This window comes from Daktulosphaira vitifoliae, unplaced genomic scaffold (genome assembly GCF_025091365.1).
Source record: "Daktulosphaira vitifoliae isolate Bord-2020 unplaced genomic scaffold, ASM2509136v1 Scaffold_3, whole genome shotgun sequence".
Classification (NCBI taxonomy): Eukaryota; Metazoa; Arthropoda; class Insecta; order Hemiptera; family Phylloxeridae; genus Daktulosphaira; species Daktulosphaira vitifoliae.
The window spans coordinates 33060164-33076342 of record NW_026099574.1 but is presented as its reverse complement, the minus strand read 5'-3'; the positions used below and the strand labels follow the sequence as shown (position 1 = coordinate 33076342).

At 26.6% G+C, this 16179-nt stretch overlaps 2 protein-coding genes across 2 annotated transcripts; both read left to right on the top strand.

Annotated features, from left to right (window-relative positions):
• The first annotated feature begins 9071 nt into the window (after positions 1-9071).
• Positions 9072-9856, top strand: LOC126901759 (uncharacterized). The gene is made up of 3 exons (XM_050678504.1): positions 9072-9385; positions 9463-9564; positions 9661-9856. The coding sequence occupies exons 1-3, from the start codon at positions 9186-9188 to the stop codon at positions 9785-9787; spliced, it is 429 nt and encodes a 142-aa protein (XP_050534461.1). The 5' UTR covers positions 9072-9185; the 3' UTR covers positions 9788-9856.
• Positions 9857-11523: 1667 nt separating this feature from the next.
• On the top strand, positions 11524-14190 carry LOC126901730 (GPALPP motifs-containing protein 1). Its single transcript, XM_050678446.1, has 3 exons — positions 11524-12160; positions 13155-13487; positions 13891-14190. Exons 1-3 carry the CDS (start codon positions 11699-11701, stop codon positions 14047-14049), a joined length of 954 nt encoding a protein of 317 aa, XP_050534403.1. The 5' UTR covers positions 11524-11698; the 3' UTR covers positions 14050-14190.
• Positions 14191-16179: the final 1989 nt, after the last annotated feature.

Sequence of the window (16179 nt, the reverse complement as noted above, 5' to 3'; positions counted from 1 at the left end):
TATTGCGAATAAAAAAAATTATTGTTAATATTTTGGTTGCAATTAATGAAATACTGTGTCTTTCAAATCTATATCAAATTTGACTTTTTACTGTGAGTAACAATATTAAAAAACCCAACACAGCACGGGGGGGTCGCGGCACAGTGGTGTCGTGGTATAGTTGGATTAAGTATAATGACATCTGACAGTGATTAAAATCACTATAAAAAAAACGCTTCGATGCAAATCTTTAGATAGTGTTTAATTTTAAAAAATTGGTGGATTATACCAAAAGCAACATGATCTGCTAGTTCGTTATTAATATCCTGATTCAGATAAAGTATGTCGAATGAAAAAGGGATTATTAAAAAATATTATTTCTCATAAAAATATTATGTTGATCCATACACTTTTCAATAAGTTATATCATCATAAAGTTAAAAATGTAAAATATAAAATCGAGAATTTTCACACAATAATAGCATTTGGTAGCCATTTTCACCTTGAAGATAAAATAAAGTCCGAAATTTTTTTTTTCCATGATAAAGTATATTACATTAGCTTTAATTTAAGATATATATAAAAGTGTCAGACTTTCCGGAACACTTTCAAAATTTAAGTTGAAAAAGTCAATTTTTTGTGAAAAAGTTGTCATTTTGAATCCCCCCCTGTAGGCAGGTAAAAAGTCAGATTTATAAAAAAAATATACCAAATGATAGGTAAAGACATCATGCATCTACAAAAAAAAGAATTATATTGATCCATACATCTTTCGAGAAGTTATAGCATTATAAAGTTAAAAATATAAAAAAGAATTTTTTTACAAAAATCGTATTTTTTTTATTAAGTTTAATGTCTGTTTTCACCATGAAGATAAAATAAAGTCCGAAATTTTTTTTTACCATTATAAAGTATATTACATTAGCTTTAATTTAAGATATATATAAAAGTGTCAGACCTTCCGGAACACTTTCAAAAGTTACGTTGAAAAAGTTCTACTTTCTATATGCATTTTTATGTTTTGAATCCCCCCTGTATTTAGGGAAATGGTCCGATTTAAAAAAACAGTATGTCGAATGAAAGATCTATATAAATACTACTTCTCATAAAAAAATTGTAATGATTCATACATTTTTCAAAAAGTTATAGCATAATAAAGTTAAAAATGGAAAATACAAAATCGAAAATTTTCACACAAAAATAGCATTCGGTAGCCATTTTCACCATGAAGATAAGATAAAGTCCGAAATTTTTTTTTTTCATAATAAAGCATATTACATTAGCTTTAATTTAAGATATATATAAAAGTGTCAGACCTTCCGAAACACTTTCAAAAGTTAAGTTGAAAAAGTAAATTTTTCGTGAAAAAGTTGTCATTTTAAATCCCCTCTTGTGGGCAAGTTAAGGGTTAAATTTATGAAAAAAATGNGAAAAAAATATACCAAATGAAAGGTAATGATATTATGCATCTATATAAAAAAGAATTATATTGATATGTTCATTTTTGAAAAAGTTATGGCACTTTTAAGTAAAAAAAATTGAAAAAATTTCGAAAATTAGCGATTTTTAAATTTGTAATTTTTTTGGAGGTTTCCCCTATTTACGGGAACGAGGGAATTTATTTTGTCTTCGTGGTGAAAATGGCTACCGAATGCTATTTTTGTGTGAACATTTCCAATTTTGTATTTTACATTTTTAACTTTATAATGATATAACTTATTGAAAAGTGTATTGATCAATATAATTTTTTTATGGGAAATACTATTTTTTAATAATCCCTTTTTCATTCGACATACTTTATCTTAATTAAGATACTAATAATGAACTAGCAGATCATGTAGCTTTTGGAATAGTCCACCAATTTTTTAAAATAAAACAGTATCTAAAGATTTGCATCGAAATGTTTTTTTTGATAGTGATTTTAATCACTGTCAGATATAATTATACTTGATCCATCTATACCACGTCACCACTGTGCCGCGACCCCCCTGTGCTGGGTTTTTATGTTCACACTAGAATGATTGTACTACTTCAAAAAGTAGTAAAAATATTTTTTTTTATATTTAAATTAGCTATTAACAATTTGCAGACAATTTAGATTAATTGTGCCGAGATAAATATGTTTGCATACGAGGTGTGTTTAGAAAATAACTGAAATTTTGAAAAAAATATTTATTTATTCGTTTACATTAACATTGTCGACTTTAATAAAAGATATTATGCACTCGTGCTAACGCTTCTTTCAATCCTCGAAACATTTCTCAAACTAAATCTGTCGGATAGCCTTCAGCTCATTGAGCGATGCGCTTTTAAGGTCGTCTATGCTTGTAACACGACGAGCCTTTAGTGTTATTTATTTTAGGTAGGTATATAGGCCGCCCGAAAGCAATGCCTTACGGGAGTCCATGGCGGTTCACATTAAAACGATTGAAGAGGGGGAAAAAAAAAGGTAGGTATATAGGTAGTTACTTATAGCCAGTTTGACCTCATGGCAAAATTCATAATGCACAATGCTATTAAAATCGAAGAAATAACCCTGACGTTCGATCGCACTTATCTAGGCTTTTTCAACCTTGGCGATCCAAAACGCCTTTACTGTGACGATTGAGCCTAAATTTCGACGCTGTAATCATAAACTCATGTTTCGTCACCTGTTATAACATGTTTCAGTAATTCTGTATAGTCGTTGACTTCATTAAGTGACTTCTGTGCAACTTCTATCGTCGCTGTTTATGTTCAAAATTCAACAATTTTGGAACAAATTTTGCTGCTACGCGTTTCATACTCAAAATATTCGAAAAATTCATGGCATGAGCCAATCGATATTCCAATATCATTAGCGACTTCTCTGATTTTGATTCGGCAATCGTTCATAACCATTTTTTTCACGTTTTCGTTGGTTGTTGATGTGCTGGGGCGTTTTTCATCTTCAACGTCTTCACGACCATCTTGGAAACGCTTATACCACTTGTAGTGAATCAAAAAAAAGAAGAAATTTATTTAAATAGTTTAATACTTTAATAATTTATTGTGTTAATTATGATATAATAATTATGGGGGGTTATTAATTTAGGGAGCTACTTTGACAGTTGCTCAAAAGAAATAAGTTAAATAGAATATGACGGGATTTTGATTCTTATTTGATCCACTACTTCATTGTATTAATAATATTATTACTCGGGATATGAGTACGAGGGTCTGTAAGAAAGATAGAAGATGATAGAAAAATAAAGTGATCTTTATTTTATTAATATGGGATTTATCATAATTAATTGTCAATTCTTAAATATCAATAATGCCACGAGTTTTGACGGTTATCGATGATAGGTGGGATTGAGTCACCTCGTGTGTCTACCCAGAGTGGTATGGTGGCTATACATATGAACCTCCAACCTAACTCCTGAAATAGACACGTATCAACGATATAACTCTGCCAAGTAACTCTGTNCACTCGTAAACCTTTGTTTTACTCATGGCACTCACCATTATTATTATTGTTATTTTCTGAACAAACCCCGTCTATTTTAAATAGCTAACAATCAAAAGTCTATTCAGGTCATTTTCTATATTCAGAAGAAAAAGTCGTTTTGGAAAAAGAGTATCGTTAGCAATATAATTTATGTTTTATTCTAAAAATATATTGCATATAGGAATAAATATAATTTATATATTTTATGGGGAGCAAAGCTCCATAGAGACTACAGCTGTATAGACACCGTGCTTTTGGGAGAACATCGTGTTTTAACTATACGTGTAATTATTGTGATCATAATATACGGTAACTAGGAAATTGTATAAAAACGTCTATATCTCAAAAATCTATCTTATCAAAAAAATGCAAATACGCAATAATATTCAATAGCGTATTTACGGTGAAATGAAGGTGCAGGAGGTTTGGGCCCCTAAGCAATTAATTTTTTTACATAATTTAATACATAAAGCAAGACTGATACGTATTTCAAGCAAATTTTATTATTTAGGACCCTTCCCAAAAAAATGTTGAAAATTTGTCACTGATAGTACTCAATATAAAATGATAAATACAATGAGCTACTTAAAATTAAATGTTGATAATCTTGTTTGTTTTTTATTCTGAACAAAAAATTTAATGTACAAACATTTGAAAAAATATTAGTTTTAGAACTATTGTAAGTTTATGTAAAATATTTGTATATTACGCGCGTCGTTCGATCACATAAGTTACGCATATCTTATAATCATTGATTAAATACACATAGATAGGCCTTGCTGTACAAAATTTTGGCAGTTAAATTTTTTTGACGAATGGACGCAGGTAGTTATACTGATAGAAGCGTAAATTTCGTTTGCTCCTATTGATTAATAATTACATAGTATTTAAAAAATTTTTAATATTCATTAAATGAATATATGTACATTATTAAACAGTGATTATTATACACGTTAATTGCAATATTTTTATTTTAATAATATACTAAGAATCCTTAATAGAACATTGACATAAAATGTGATACTACAGTACAAAACTAACTGTTAGCCTCTAAATATTTTTAAAAATTATTTTATATAGAAGGATATATAGATAAATTTTGTTATTAGGAGTAGTTGAAAAAGCTATATGATAAAAATTATCATGGGAGCTGTGTCTCAAAACCATAATATTTTGTATTTGTATTATTATATAAAGAACTATGATAATCACATCTAATTGTCCAAAGTAATGAAATATATTATTCTAGAATATTAGGTATGTATACATGGATTTTTTCTTATTAAGTCCGTTTCTATGTGTTAAAAAAAACACATAGTAAAATTAATACCAGCTAACCGTGAGCGAAACGTCAATAAATAATTGAAAACGTGGATACATCTGTGAACTTTTCAAACAATGCGACAATCCACGAAGGCTTCAACACATTCATAAAATTAATACCTTCTCAACTTCTCATCGAAGCTAAAATGTCGGTTTCCAATAGTCTGATTGCCATGGCTTATCAATGTGTATTTAACCTATATTATGATTGTGTAAATTGGGGACAATTGTCTCGCTTAGTTTATTTTTCTAAAAGAAATAAGTTTTATAGAAGATTCAAGGTCATTACAAAAATTACCTTCTGAAACATTGATGTCTTAAGCGTATAATACCTAAATTATGTAGAAGAATGCTTGGAATTAATGTGTTTAATCCATTTTCAGAGTGGTAAGGCGAGATTAAAACAGTATTGCCATTAGAGACTGATCGAAAGTAATTTTAACATGTTTAGAATTGATTTGATGTTAAAAATGCCTTTAAATGATTTTGTGATAACTTTACCAGTTTCACTGGATGTAAATTATCTAGTGTGACCAAACGTCCCGATTTTGACGGAACAGTACCAATTTTCAAGCATGTTTTCCACTAAATTTGGTGATCAAATCAGGACAGTAAAATGTACCGACTTTTAATCGACGTCCCGCTTTTGTCCCGATTCCGAATAATAGTTATTTTTTTCTTATTTTCACTTATGATGTGTATATTTAATGTTTCATCAGATCATATCAGATTATTTTGTACAGTTTTTATAATCTATACTGTGTTATTACTTATTATCGGGACTTGTAAGCTCATGCATTTGCATGTTTTTTTTTTTGCTTCTTAAGAAAACATGCTAAGTGAACTACAAATCCATTTCATAACAATATTAATAAAAATATGAAGTTTGATAGTGCATATTTCTGTATATTTTGGGTATTAGGGCATATAATTGGTTTTTTAGAGTTATTAGTGCATATTATTTACTGTAGATTCAGGGAAATCTTATTTCAATGAAGGTAAAAAAATTATTAAATTCTTAAATCATATTTTTTAGTTTTTTTTTTTCGAATATGTTTACATGTTTAAAATATGTTTAAAATGTTCTTAATATTTAAGATATTGATAGAGTTTTATAAGTTTTAAGCAGTTCACTGGAATTAATATTATCTCACAATCTATAAATTCATTTTCGTCACAATAATACATATAGGTACATATATAGGGGTACAATTTTTCTGATCAATCCGTAAACTATAATCATATTTCCAGCTTCGTTATACTGTTATTTGTTGATTATTTTGTGGTGAATCGTGTCCATTTGTTTTTTTGTTTTCAGTTAGTGTTTTGAGTTTCAATTATAAATACAGTATTTGGACTGTGTCACATTAAATAATGCAAAAAGAAAAACTAACGAACCCAGCTCGTTTGCAAAATTTTGTTTCGAAATTTGACAAAGATATATTTTCAACCGACAACTAGTGATAATTTGTAAAGCTTGTGAAATAAAAGTATCAAGTTAAAAATGTTTCAGTGTAACTCATCACATCACTTCAGACAAACATAAGCCCCGCAGTACAACGTTTTCAAAAAAGTGAAGATAATAAAAAATTCAGCTGCTCGCAGCAACCATGTTAAAAAAAATGAATACAACATCGTTTTATGTAAAGCGATGCCAACCGCTAATATTTTTCTGGACAAACTATTCAATACACAATTCAGAAGTTTTCTCGAGAAGTATACTGGAAAAGATACCTCCGTTGAATCTACTTTGCATTTGGGATGTGTTGACCAATGCTACAATGTTTTACTATTTGTAAACCATTTGGAAAATTGTTATTGTTATTATGTTATTATTTATTATAAATATATTTATTCATATATTACACTTATAAATCATAAAACTTGAAATCAGGATATAAATAAGGAAATAGGAGATCATGTAGCTTTTGGAATAATCCACCAATTTTTTAAAATAAAACAGTATCTAAAGATTTGCATCGAAACGTTTTTTTTGATAGTGATTTTAATCCAATTATATTTTTTAATTATAATTTTTATCCAATTATACCACGTCACCACTTTGCCGCGACCCCTCTGGGCTAAGTTTTTTTTGTGTTTGTTACTACTTTTTCTCTGTTCTCACTGGACCGATTTTTCTTAACGATACGTCAAAAGATCACAAATCGTATCTAGTCGAAGACTATTCTCAAAATATAAAATAATTTCCCTAGTTCCCCGTAAATGACGAAAATTCCCCAAAAAATTACGATTTTGAAAATCGATAAATTTCGAAATTTTTTTTTTAAATTATCATAACTTATTGAAAAATGAAAAAAACATAATAATTTTTTTATATAGAAACCTTAAGTTATTCTCTTTTATTTGATATAATATTTTTGAATATCTAACCCTTTACCTGCTCACAAGAGGGATTCAAAATAGCAACTTTTTTACATAATTCAACTTTTTCAACTTAACTATTGAAAATATTGCATCCTTAAAACATATGTCAAATTAAAGCGTATGTTACGTACTGTAAATTAAAAAAAAAAAATTTCCTGACGATCTATTTTCTTTATACAAATGACTGCCTTATTTGAAAAACATGGTATTTTTGTGTTAAAATTTTTTTTTTTTTGTTTATTTTAAAATACCTTATAAGGGTTTGCCGTAGTAATGAGTCCACCAATAAATTTACATGAATTTAACTTACATTAAATGATTTGGGTGATCATGTCAAATGGAAGTTTAGGATAAGAGTGACTGACCCTAAGTAGTTGAAATAAAAGCGAGGAAACACATTTTTTTTTTTTAATTAGTTTATGTATCTCTGTATCTCTAATAAACGGGCTTTTAATTGCTACACCGAGAAAGGAAAAATAGCTATTACCTTTAATATGGGTTAACCTTTTATCATTCTCATAAGATCGTAGGTAAAATAAACCGTGTATATACGGTAAACATATTTCATATTTCATATTTGACCCAAAAAACTACTNTAAAGAAATTTTAAATTTAGGCTTTTTTAATACTGATAGGATAACATAAAAAAAAAAAAATTTACTATACAGGGTGTTCAGTAAGTCAGGAAACGGGTATCTATTGTTCTCATTGTTTGTAACAATGAGAACAATAGATACCCGTTTCCTGACTTACTGAACACCCTGTATAGTAAATTTTTTTTTTTTTATGTTATCCTATCAGTATTAAAAAAGCCTAAATTTAAAATTTCTTTAGTTGGATAATAATAATTTAAGGCCCATTGAAACAGATTATTGCTTCCGGATTATGAAATCTAAATTAAGCGCATCCCTATTGACGTCTATTCTATTTATACAAAGGATTCACTTAATGTGAACCATCATTTAAATAATAAAAAAATAAAAAACGATAGTACAGTGGGGTCGAGGTACAGTGTAGACGAGGCATAGATGGGACAAGTATAGATGATATTTGACAGTGATTAAAATCACTATCATAAGAAACGCTTCGATGCAAATCTGTAGGTAGTGTTTTATTTAGAGAAATTGATGGATTATTCCAAAAGCAACATCAACTCTTATTTCATTGATTGTATCCTAATTAGTAGTTCTTTGATTTTAAAATACAATATATGAATAAATACTAATTATAATTATTAAATTTAGTATGAAATTGATATTCAATAATTTAATATTGTAAATTTAAACGGAGAAATTATAAAAATAATAAAGAAGTTGTATTTTGCTTTATTTCTACGTGTATATAAAAATTTAAAGGGCTTGATACAATAAATTTAAATAAAAACTGTTTGTTACTATCAGGCCCGCATTTAGAGGGGGGCATTTGCCCCGGGCGACAAATTTTGTAAGGTGACAAAAATCTTAATAGGTATACAATTTTTAAAAATTAATTATTTTTATTTAATTTAAAATTTTTTCAAACAGAACAATTTATTTTTATGAAACAAAAATATCTATTTCTAAAAAAAATATTACTTTATTATTTTCTAACTTAAAACGTGTACAAAGATATAAATGTAAAAGAAGATATATCAAAGCTGTATAACAACATAGACTACAGTTAGTAGTTAGATAATAGTATTGATTATACATAGTATTTTTATAATCAACAGCACTATAAATAAAGTAGGCGGCAATTTATTTGATTCATGTTTTTATCTAATTTTAACAAAGTATTGATATTTTCTCCCTTAAACTGGTTTTGTGGATGTCGTCGGCCGTTGATAGTCGATTATTATTGGAATACTAAGAAAGTTAAAACACAATAATTTGTCTCATTTTTCACAAAATTACTATCTAATAATGTCACACTAATAATGTGTTGTGTACAGACAGCTCATTGTGTTTAGTACTCGACTACAAGTGACCGACTTAATGTGTTGAGGTGTTTTTTTTTATTTGTATATTTTATTATTTATTAACGTATTAAAATGAGTGATGGCAGAAAACGTTTAAGTGGAAGTGCTTATAAAAAAGTTGCTAAATTAAAATTAGAAAAAGAACAAAAAGTCATTTCTCAAACCGCAAAATTAACTTCATTTTTTGGCAATCAACGACCATCAATCTCCAATTCGCCAAGTAAAATAGAGACTACAGCTGAACAGATTTCAAATGAGTCTAGTGATAAAAAGTAATTTAAAAATCAAATGTTAACTTTTGTACGTTATTTCAGTTTTATATAAATGAAAAATTTTATATTTTGTTTAGTGAGCCTAATCTTCAGAGTCCTCTTGAAGCCCTAGCAAATGAAAATCAAATAATTGAAAATTCGGAAAAACAATTAATAAATACGTCTTCTATTGCACCAAGGTAAGGCGTACAAATCAAAAAGAATGCTTGAAGCATATGTTATCTCATCTGCGTTAATTCAGTTTTTTATAAATAAACAATTTTATAATTTTTTAGTGAACATCCTCTACATAGTACTTTTGAAACCATGGCAAATGAAAATCAATTAATTGAATATTCGGAATTATTAAATACGCCAACTAAAAAACCCAATCCAACACTTTTTGGGGGGCGGCAAAATTAAGAGCACCGGGCGGCAAAATTCCTAAATGCGACCCTGGTTACTATAAATAAATGCACTGAACTACAAGAAACTTTTNCTGTTTGTTACTATAAATAAATGCACTGAACTACAAGGAACTTTCATCAGTAACAAAAATATACCATTCTTAATCAACATTTCGCGATGTTTTCAAATCTGCAACTAGACTTTTTCTATCACTTCTAAGTTTTAATATTATTAAAAATTAGTATTTACATATAAAAAATTCGCATCGAAGCTAAAAAATTGGCTATTTAAGCTAATTCAAATTTAAAAATTACTTTTTCGACTTTAAAAAAGTAAAAAAAATTTAATAAGTTTAATTTCTTATGTCTTATGAACTTTATTCTATGTCTATTAAATTATATAATATTCATGAAAGTCAATATATTCTCCTAATAAGATATTTTAAAATAAAATAAAATTCAAAACCTAGAATTTTAATAGAAAAATAGCATATTTTTGAATACGGTAGCCATTTGCGCATAGAAGATAGGTCGTCGGGACAAATTTTTTTTTTCATTTTATAGTACATAAAATAAGCTTTAATTTGATATATGTTTAAAGGACGCAGTATTTCCGGAACATTTTCAAAAATTAAGTTGAAAAAGTTAATTTTTGTAAAAAAGTTGCTATTTTAAATCTCCCCCAATGAGCAGGTTAAGTGTTAAATTTTCAAAAAAAATGATATCAAATGAAAGGAAATTATCTAAGATTTTATTTAAAAAAAAAATTATGTTGATTTGTTGCTTTTTAAAAAAGTTATGGAAGTTTTAAGAAAAAAAGTGAAAAAAATGACAAAATTTACCGATTTTTAAATTTGTAATTTTTTTGGATATTTCCCCCATTTGCGGTGGACGAGGGAAAATTTTTCAATTTTTAAGGGTAATTTCTTCAATTAGATACGATTTGTGATCTTTTGACGTATCATTGAAAGAAATCGGTCCAGTGAGAGCTGAGAAAAAGTGGTAACAGACATAAAAAAAAAAACACATCATAGTAAAATTAATACCTTCTCAGCTTCGCATCGAGCTAAAATATTGTTAATTTTTCATAGTTTTATTTAGTTTTAGTTTCATGTTTTTAATTGATCAATCACAAAGTATATTCATGTTCTTCCAAAATTAAAATTTTTAAAATGGCAACACATGGAATTAACTAGCTTATTTAATTGATAATGATGTAATTAAAAAAATTACTAGTCGATAACAACTTTTTGATCAGTATTTTGGAAGTTATTGATATTTTTATACATAGATGGGAAGAAAGGTGTTACCAAAAAATATTTAATAATAAATATTGTCATATCCATGACTCACCTCCAGGTTATATATTGTAATTGTTTAATTCCAAAATAATGGTCCAAAAGTAGTTATCGGCCATTAATTTTCTTAATTACGTCGCTTAAATAAGCTAGTTAATTTTGTATGACCCCATCTAAAAAATTATAGTTGACACACTTATAAAGAACAAGGGATTAACATAAAAAATACTTCATGAATGATAAATTGATAAAAACATAAAAGAAACCAATAAAAAAGTTATGAATATTATTATTATTTTTTTTATTAATTAAGTGGTTCACGATAAGTGAATAATTCTGTATATGTAATAACAGATAGATATGCAACAGATTTCTTTTTATATAATTTACTATCTAATAGTAGATAAGTAGATAATGATAACAGTTCATTATAACTGATATTATAATAGTTGTGCTATCTAATAATCTTTTGTATTTCGATTATAAGTAATGTCTAACGAATATTTCGTTAAAGTTCAAAAGTGAATTATTAGTTAAATATAAATGTAAAAGTATTAATAGTACCGATAATAGTTTCCAAAAAGTTTTTACTGTTTTAAATTTTTAAATACTCACATATTACTAGTACAATGGGTAAAGATCGTAAGAAACATAAAAAACATAAGCATTCTAAACATAATAATAAATCAAAAAATGTTAATTATCCAACTCCAATTGTTCCCATAAAAAAATGCCCTCAACGAATTGAAACGTCACTTGAGGTCCAAGAAAATACTTCAATTGGCCCTGTTATGCCATCTACTACATCAAATACAATTAAGAATGAATCGAGCTCTAGAATTACTGAAGAAAATTTGAATGAATATGGTCCTAGCTTACCACCGCATTTAGTACAACAAAATAAAATAATTCCTGGACCATCATTACCTCCAGGTTTTCTTGTAAATGAAAGAGTTGAAGAAGCGGAAGAGGATGTTTCAAACATTGGTCCATTACCAGATGATTTAATTTCTTCAGATTCTGAACAAATGTTTATTCAAACTCAGTTAGAATTAAGAGCTAATTATATGAAAAAAAAATTTGCAGGAGAGGTAAATTATTAGTTAAAAAAATTCCTTTAAGAGCATGGTACCACTCATTAGTGATTTTTATATTTGACATTTCATAGAGTATTTTTAAAGTTTTGAAACATAACATCTTTTGCTTCTTTAATAACTTCAAAAATAAAAATATTATATGCAAAATTTAAACAGGCTATTTATGACACATCAAACTATAAAACTGCAAAAACCTATTATACTCAAGTATAAAGCTAGGTATGTTTTTCATTGTTCTCTGTACCTTTATAACTTTGTATGACAACAAAAAAAATATAGGGATAATTTCTTCAATAAGTTGTTTTAAAATTTATTTTATTATTTTCAATTGTTAGGTTGGTTAATTTTAATGATTGACTGATGTATCTGATTAAATTATTAGTACAATAGTCTTCTTTTTGCCTCTGTACTATTGTGTATTTATACTATATAATATATAATTAACTAGGTATATTAACATGTTCTTATAAGCTAAATAACAATAACAATACTATTTTCTTCCAAAGATTGTTATACATATCTGAAATTTACCAAAATCTTCATAAACACATGAATATTTTTTAAAGAAAAACTTAAACAAAAATTTATTGAAATAATTGACTGTGATTTTCTTGAATAAAAACTAAATAATTTAAATAAATAGAAAAATAAAATTGATCAAGTTATTATAGAATATCTTAAATATTTTCTTTCGCTTTTAGTGCTATTGCAACCTTTCCCAAATGGGAGATTTCTTAACCATTTATACCCACATACGGATAGTAAGTCAATTGCTGTAAAGAAGGATGGCAACTTAAATTACTGAATTAATCTCTCAATTGTCAATTGTAACTACCTATGACTGAGATTTAGTTTGAAACAGTTCATATCAGGTACTGACGTGTTACCCATTAGACCATACCATCCTAATGTGTGTCATAAATATGTAATTATTTATTCTTCAAATTATTATTAATAATAGTAATATGATAATATTTTGTGGTTTAAGATACATGAAGAAAATACAGTCTCAGCCAGGGAGAAATGGATGTTAGAGTTACCACCAGAAAAAGCTACAAATATTGGACTAGGTCCCAGACAATTTCGTAAACGAGAAGGTCCTGATATGAGGAATCGATCAGAATGGACTGATACTCCTCTTGATAAAATGAAAAAAAAAGATAATCCTACAATAGATGAAACTACTAATACAATAGCTTTAAGACAAATTGCTATAAAAAAACGTAATATGCAAATGGAAAAAATGGCAGAAACTTCAGAGAAGCGGAAACCTTATTCTTTAGTTGAAATACACCAAGAAAAACTCAAAAAAGAAAAAAAAGTATAAAATCAAATTAAAACATTTTTTTACATTTTGGATGATCTTTGTTAAATTATAATTGTATGATAATTTTGTATGATATTTACTACTGATGTAACAAACCTTTAAAAATTTTAACTGAACCTTGGGTTATTGATTTGTTTAAAATTTAACAAAAAGTATAACCTTTGGTTTAATTATAAAAATTATAGAGTTACACTTTGTTCAACATTTATTTCATTGATTTAATCAATAAATAAATAAAAATATTTCCCAGCAAAAATTACAGTTATAAGCTCTTGCCTTTTTATTATTTTTGCTTCTAAATATTTATCATGTAAAACTTTTCTTACATTAAAATTTTTATATAGCATCTAAAATTAATAGTTGATTAAAATTAAATATTTTAACTTTAATATTTCAGAAAAAAAGTGAAAAGAAGTCACCTCAAGAAAGGAGACCATTTAGTAGAGATATTGATTTACAGTCCAATCGATTTGATAATGCTCAAAAACAGTCAATACTGAAAAAAGCAAGTCAGTTAAATAATAGATTCTCACAAGGAGAATCAAAATTTCTTTAACACGTTATTAAACAAATAAATAATTTAATGAAGTCTATTTTAGAACATGTGTTTTTCTATTTTTAAATAAATATTTTATATAATCATTTTATTTCAAGACTATATAACTTCTATTCAATAAAAAAAAAAGTTTTGACTTTTTATGGAGCTTTTTCTATTTATTTATGTTAGTATTAAATATTTTAGGAAAAAAAAATACATGTCTGTTTTTTTTCTTATACTTAATTATACTTGAAGAAGCATAGGAAGTTCTTTACACAAAAATAATATAACAAAAATTTATAAGTCAAGATTACAACTATGCCATGAAATTGATCTGATCATAAAAATTTAGTATTCAGAAAAACATTTCTATTCAATCACAGTTAAGCATTTGAGTAACTGAAGAAAGTTAACTTTTGAGTAATACAAAAAAAAAAATTAAGTTTTAGCAATTAAATAATTTACTAAAATTTAAAAATATTTTGTTAGTTTTATTACAAATGAAATAAAATAAATTGTATCAACTAAATAGGTTGTTTTTAAATTAATTATATTTGAATACTATTATTAGAAACAAAAGCTTCTACTATATAAAAATATAACAAATAGGAATTTGTAAATGGATTGAGAAGTAATAATTAAATTACAATTAATAACAAAAATTATATTTTGTAATTATTACTACAAATATTATAATTCAGAAAAATATTATATTATCATTAACAAAAAACTTAACAATAATAATATTTAGTTATTAGTTCAAAAAATTAATCAAGCATTCATTTTTTTATCTTTTTCTCCATGTATCCTATTTTTTGTAAGTAACGAACTGTTATACCAGTACCTCCTAGCGTAACCATATATCTTAGAGGTGTAAATATTTTATATAAACCATATGCTATCAATAGATGTCCTGTGAATGTATTTCCGTTCTTGACTTTATCAGTGATCCATTCCGGTATACCTATCAAATCCAGAAGAGCTGGTACATCTACACCACTACTGGATATAAAATAAAATGATCCAAACCAGACAGCAGATGTAATTAAGTGTACTGGCAAAACAATAAACCAATATTTTTTATAAACAGTTTTGAATCTTTGAAAGATACTAGGTTTACTATCATTTTCTGAAGGTGATGAACTTGTTATATATCTGAATATTGAGTTATTATTAAATCTTTTATTATTATTTATTAATAATAATGAATTACCAGGATAATAATATGATCTTCCAAACGAATTATTTTGAAATAAAAATCTTTGTAAATTTTCTGAATTTCGTTTATACATTTTCAATGTATGAAAACAGCATCTCACTATCATAATGAATATTTTTTTAAAAGTACTATTTTAAAACTAACAAAACATTCAATTATTCAAAAAAGTAAGTTAAATTTAAATCCCGATTAAATTAATATCTGACCGGATATGAGACTTATTAATTTCTCTAGTCTTTATCTAACGCCGAACTTTGATAAACCAAAAAATGTAGTCTATTATCACTATCATGGCCTTAAGGTTCTTATCAGAGTTTCGCTTAATCAGTTGAAAACCTTTCAGATATTGTCCGCAAAAGATCTGTTTTTCAGGGGAATGTGTATAAATATAGTGTTCAGTAAGTAAGGAAAACTTTTGTAAGGTATTTTAAAATAAAATAGATTACAAAATCGAAAATTTTAACACAAAAATAGCATATGGTAGCCATTTATACCATGAAGGCAAAATGAAGAAATCGGTTCGGTGAGAAAAAGTGGCAACAGACACACAAAAAAAATAAAAAACATATCATAGTAAAATTAATACCTTCTCAGTTCGCAATGAAAAAATATAAATATGCATATGTTTTAGGTTTAACAAATAATCTATTTTGGAAAAATTTTAATGATAAGTAACTTAAAGAAAATAAAACGTTAATTAAATTTTATAAACGCTTATAATAAAAGTTTTCATTTAATTTTGCTAGTTCTCGCAATTTCTTAATATGAACATTAATAATTGTGTCTTATTGTCTATCATGTCATTTCATTATCACACCACCAAATGTTACTAATTGTTTTAATTTTTTCGATAATAACTCAATGTTTAGAGAATTGTTTGATGTAGCCATTTTCTCTTTACTTAATTTTTTTTATTTAAAGTACATATG

Bases quoted from the DNA above. Each gene is read 5' to 3' on its own strand.
- LOC126901759 (XM_050678504.1), top strand. From the start codon at position 9,186: ATGAGTGATGGCAGAAAACGTTTAAGTGGAAGTGCTTATAAAAAAGTT. The intron at 9,386-9,462 runs GTAATTTAAAAA...TATTTTGTTTAG, and splicing joins AATGAGTCTAGTGATAAAAA to TGAGCCTAATCTTCAGAGTC. The intron at 9,565-9,660 runs GTAAGGCGTACA...ATAATTTTTTAG, and splicing joins ACGTCTTCTATTGCACCAAG to TGAACATCCTCTACATAGTA.
- LOC126901730 (XM_050678446.1), top strand. From the start codon at position 11,699: ATGGGTAAAGATCGTAAGAAACATAAAAAACATAAGCATTCTAAACAT. The intron at 12,161-13,154 runs GTAAATTATTAG...TTGTGGTTTAAG, and splicing joins AAAAAAAATTTGCAGGAGAG to ATACATGAAGAAAATACAGT. The intron at 13,488-13,890 runs GTATAAAATCAA...TTAATATTTCAG, and splicing joins AACTCAAAAAAGAAAAAAAA to AAAAAAAGTGAAAAGAAGTC.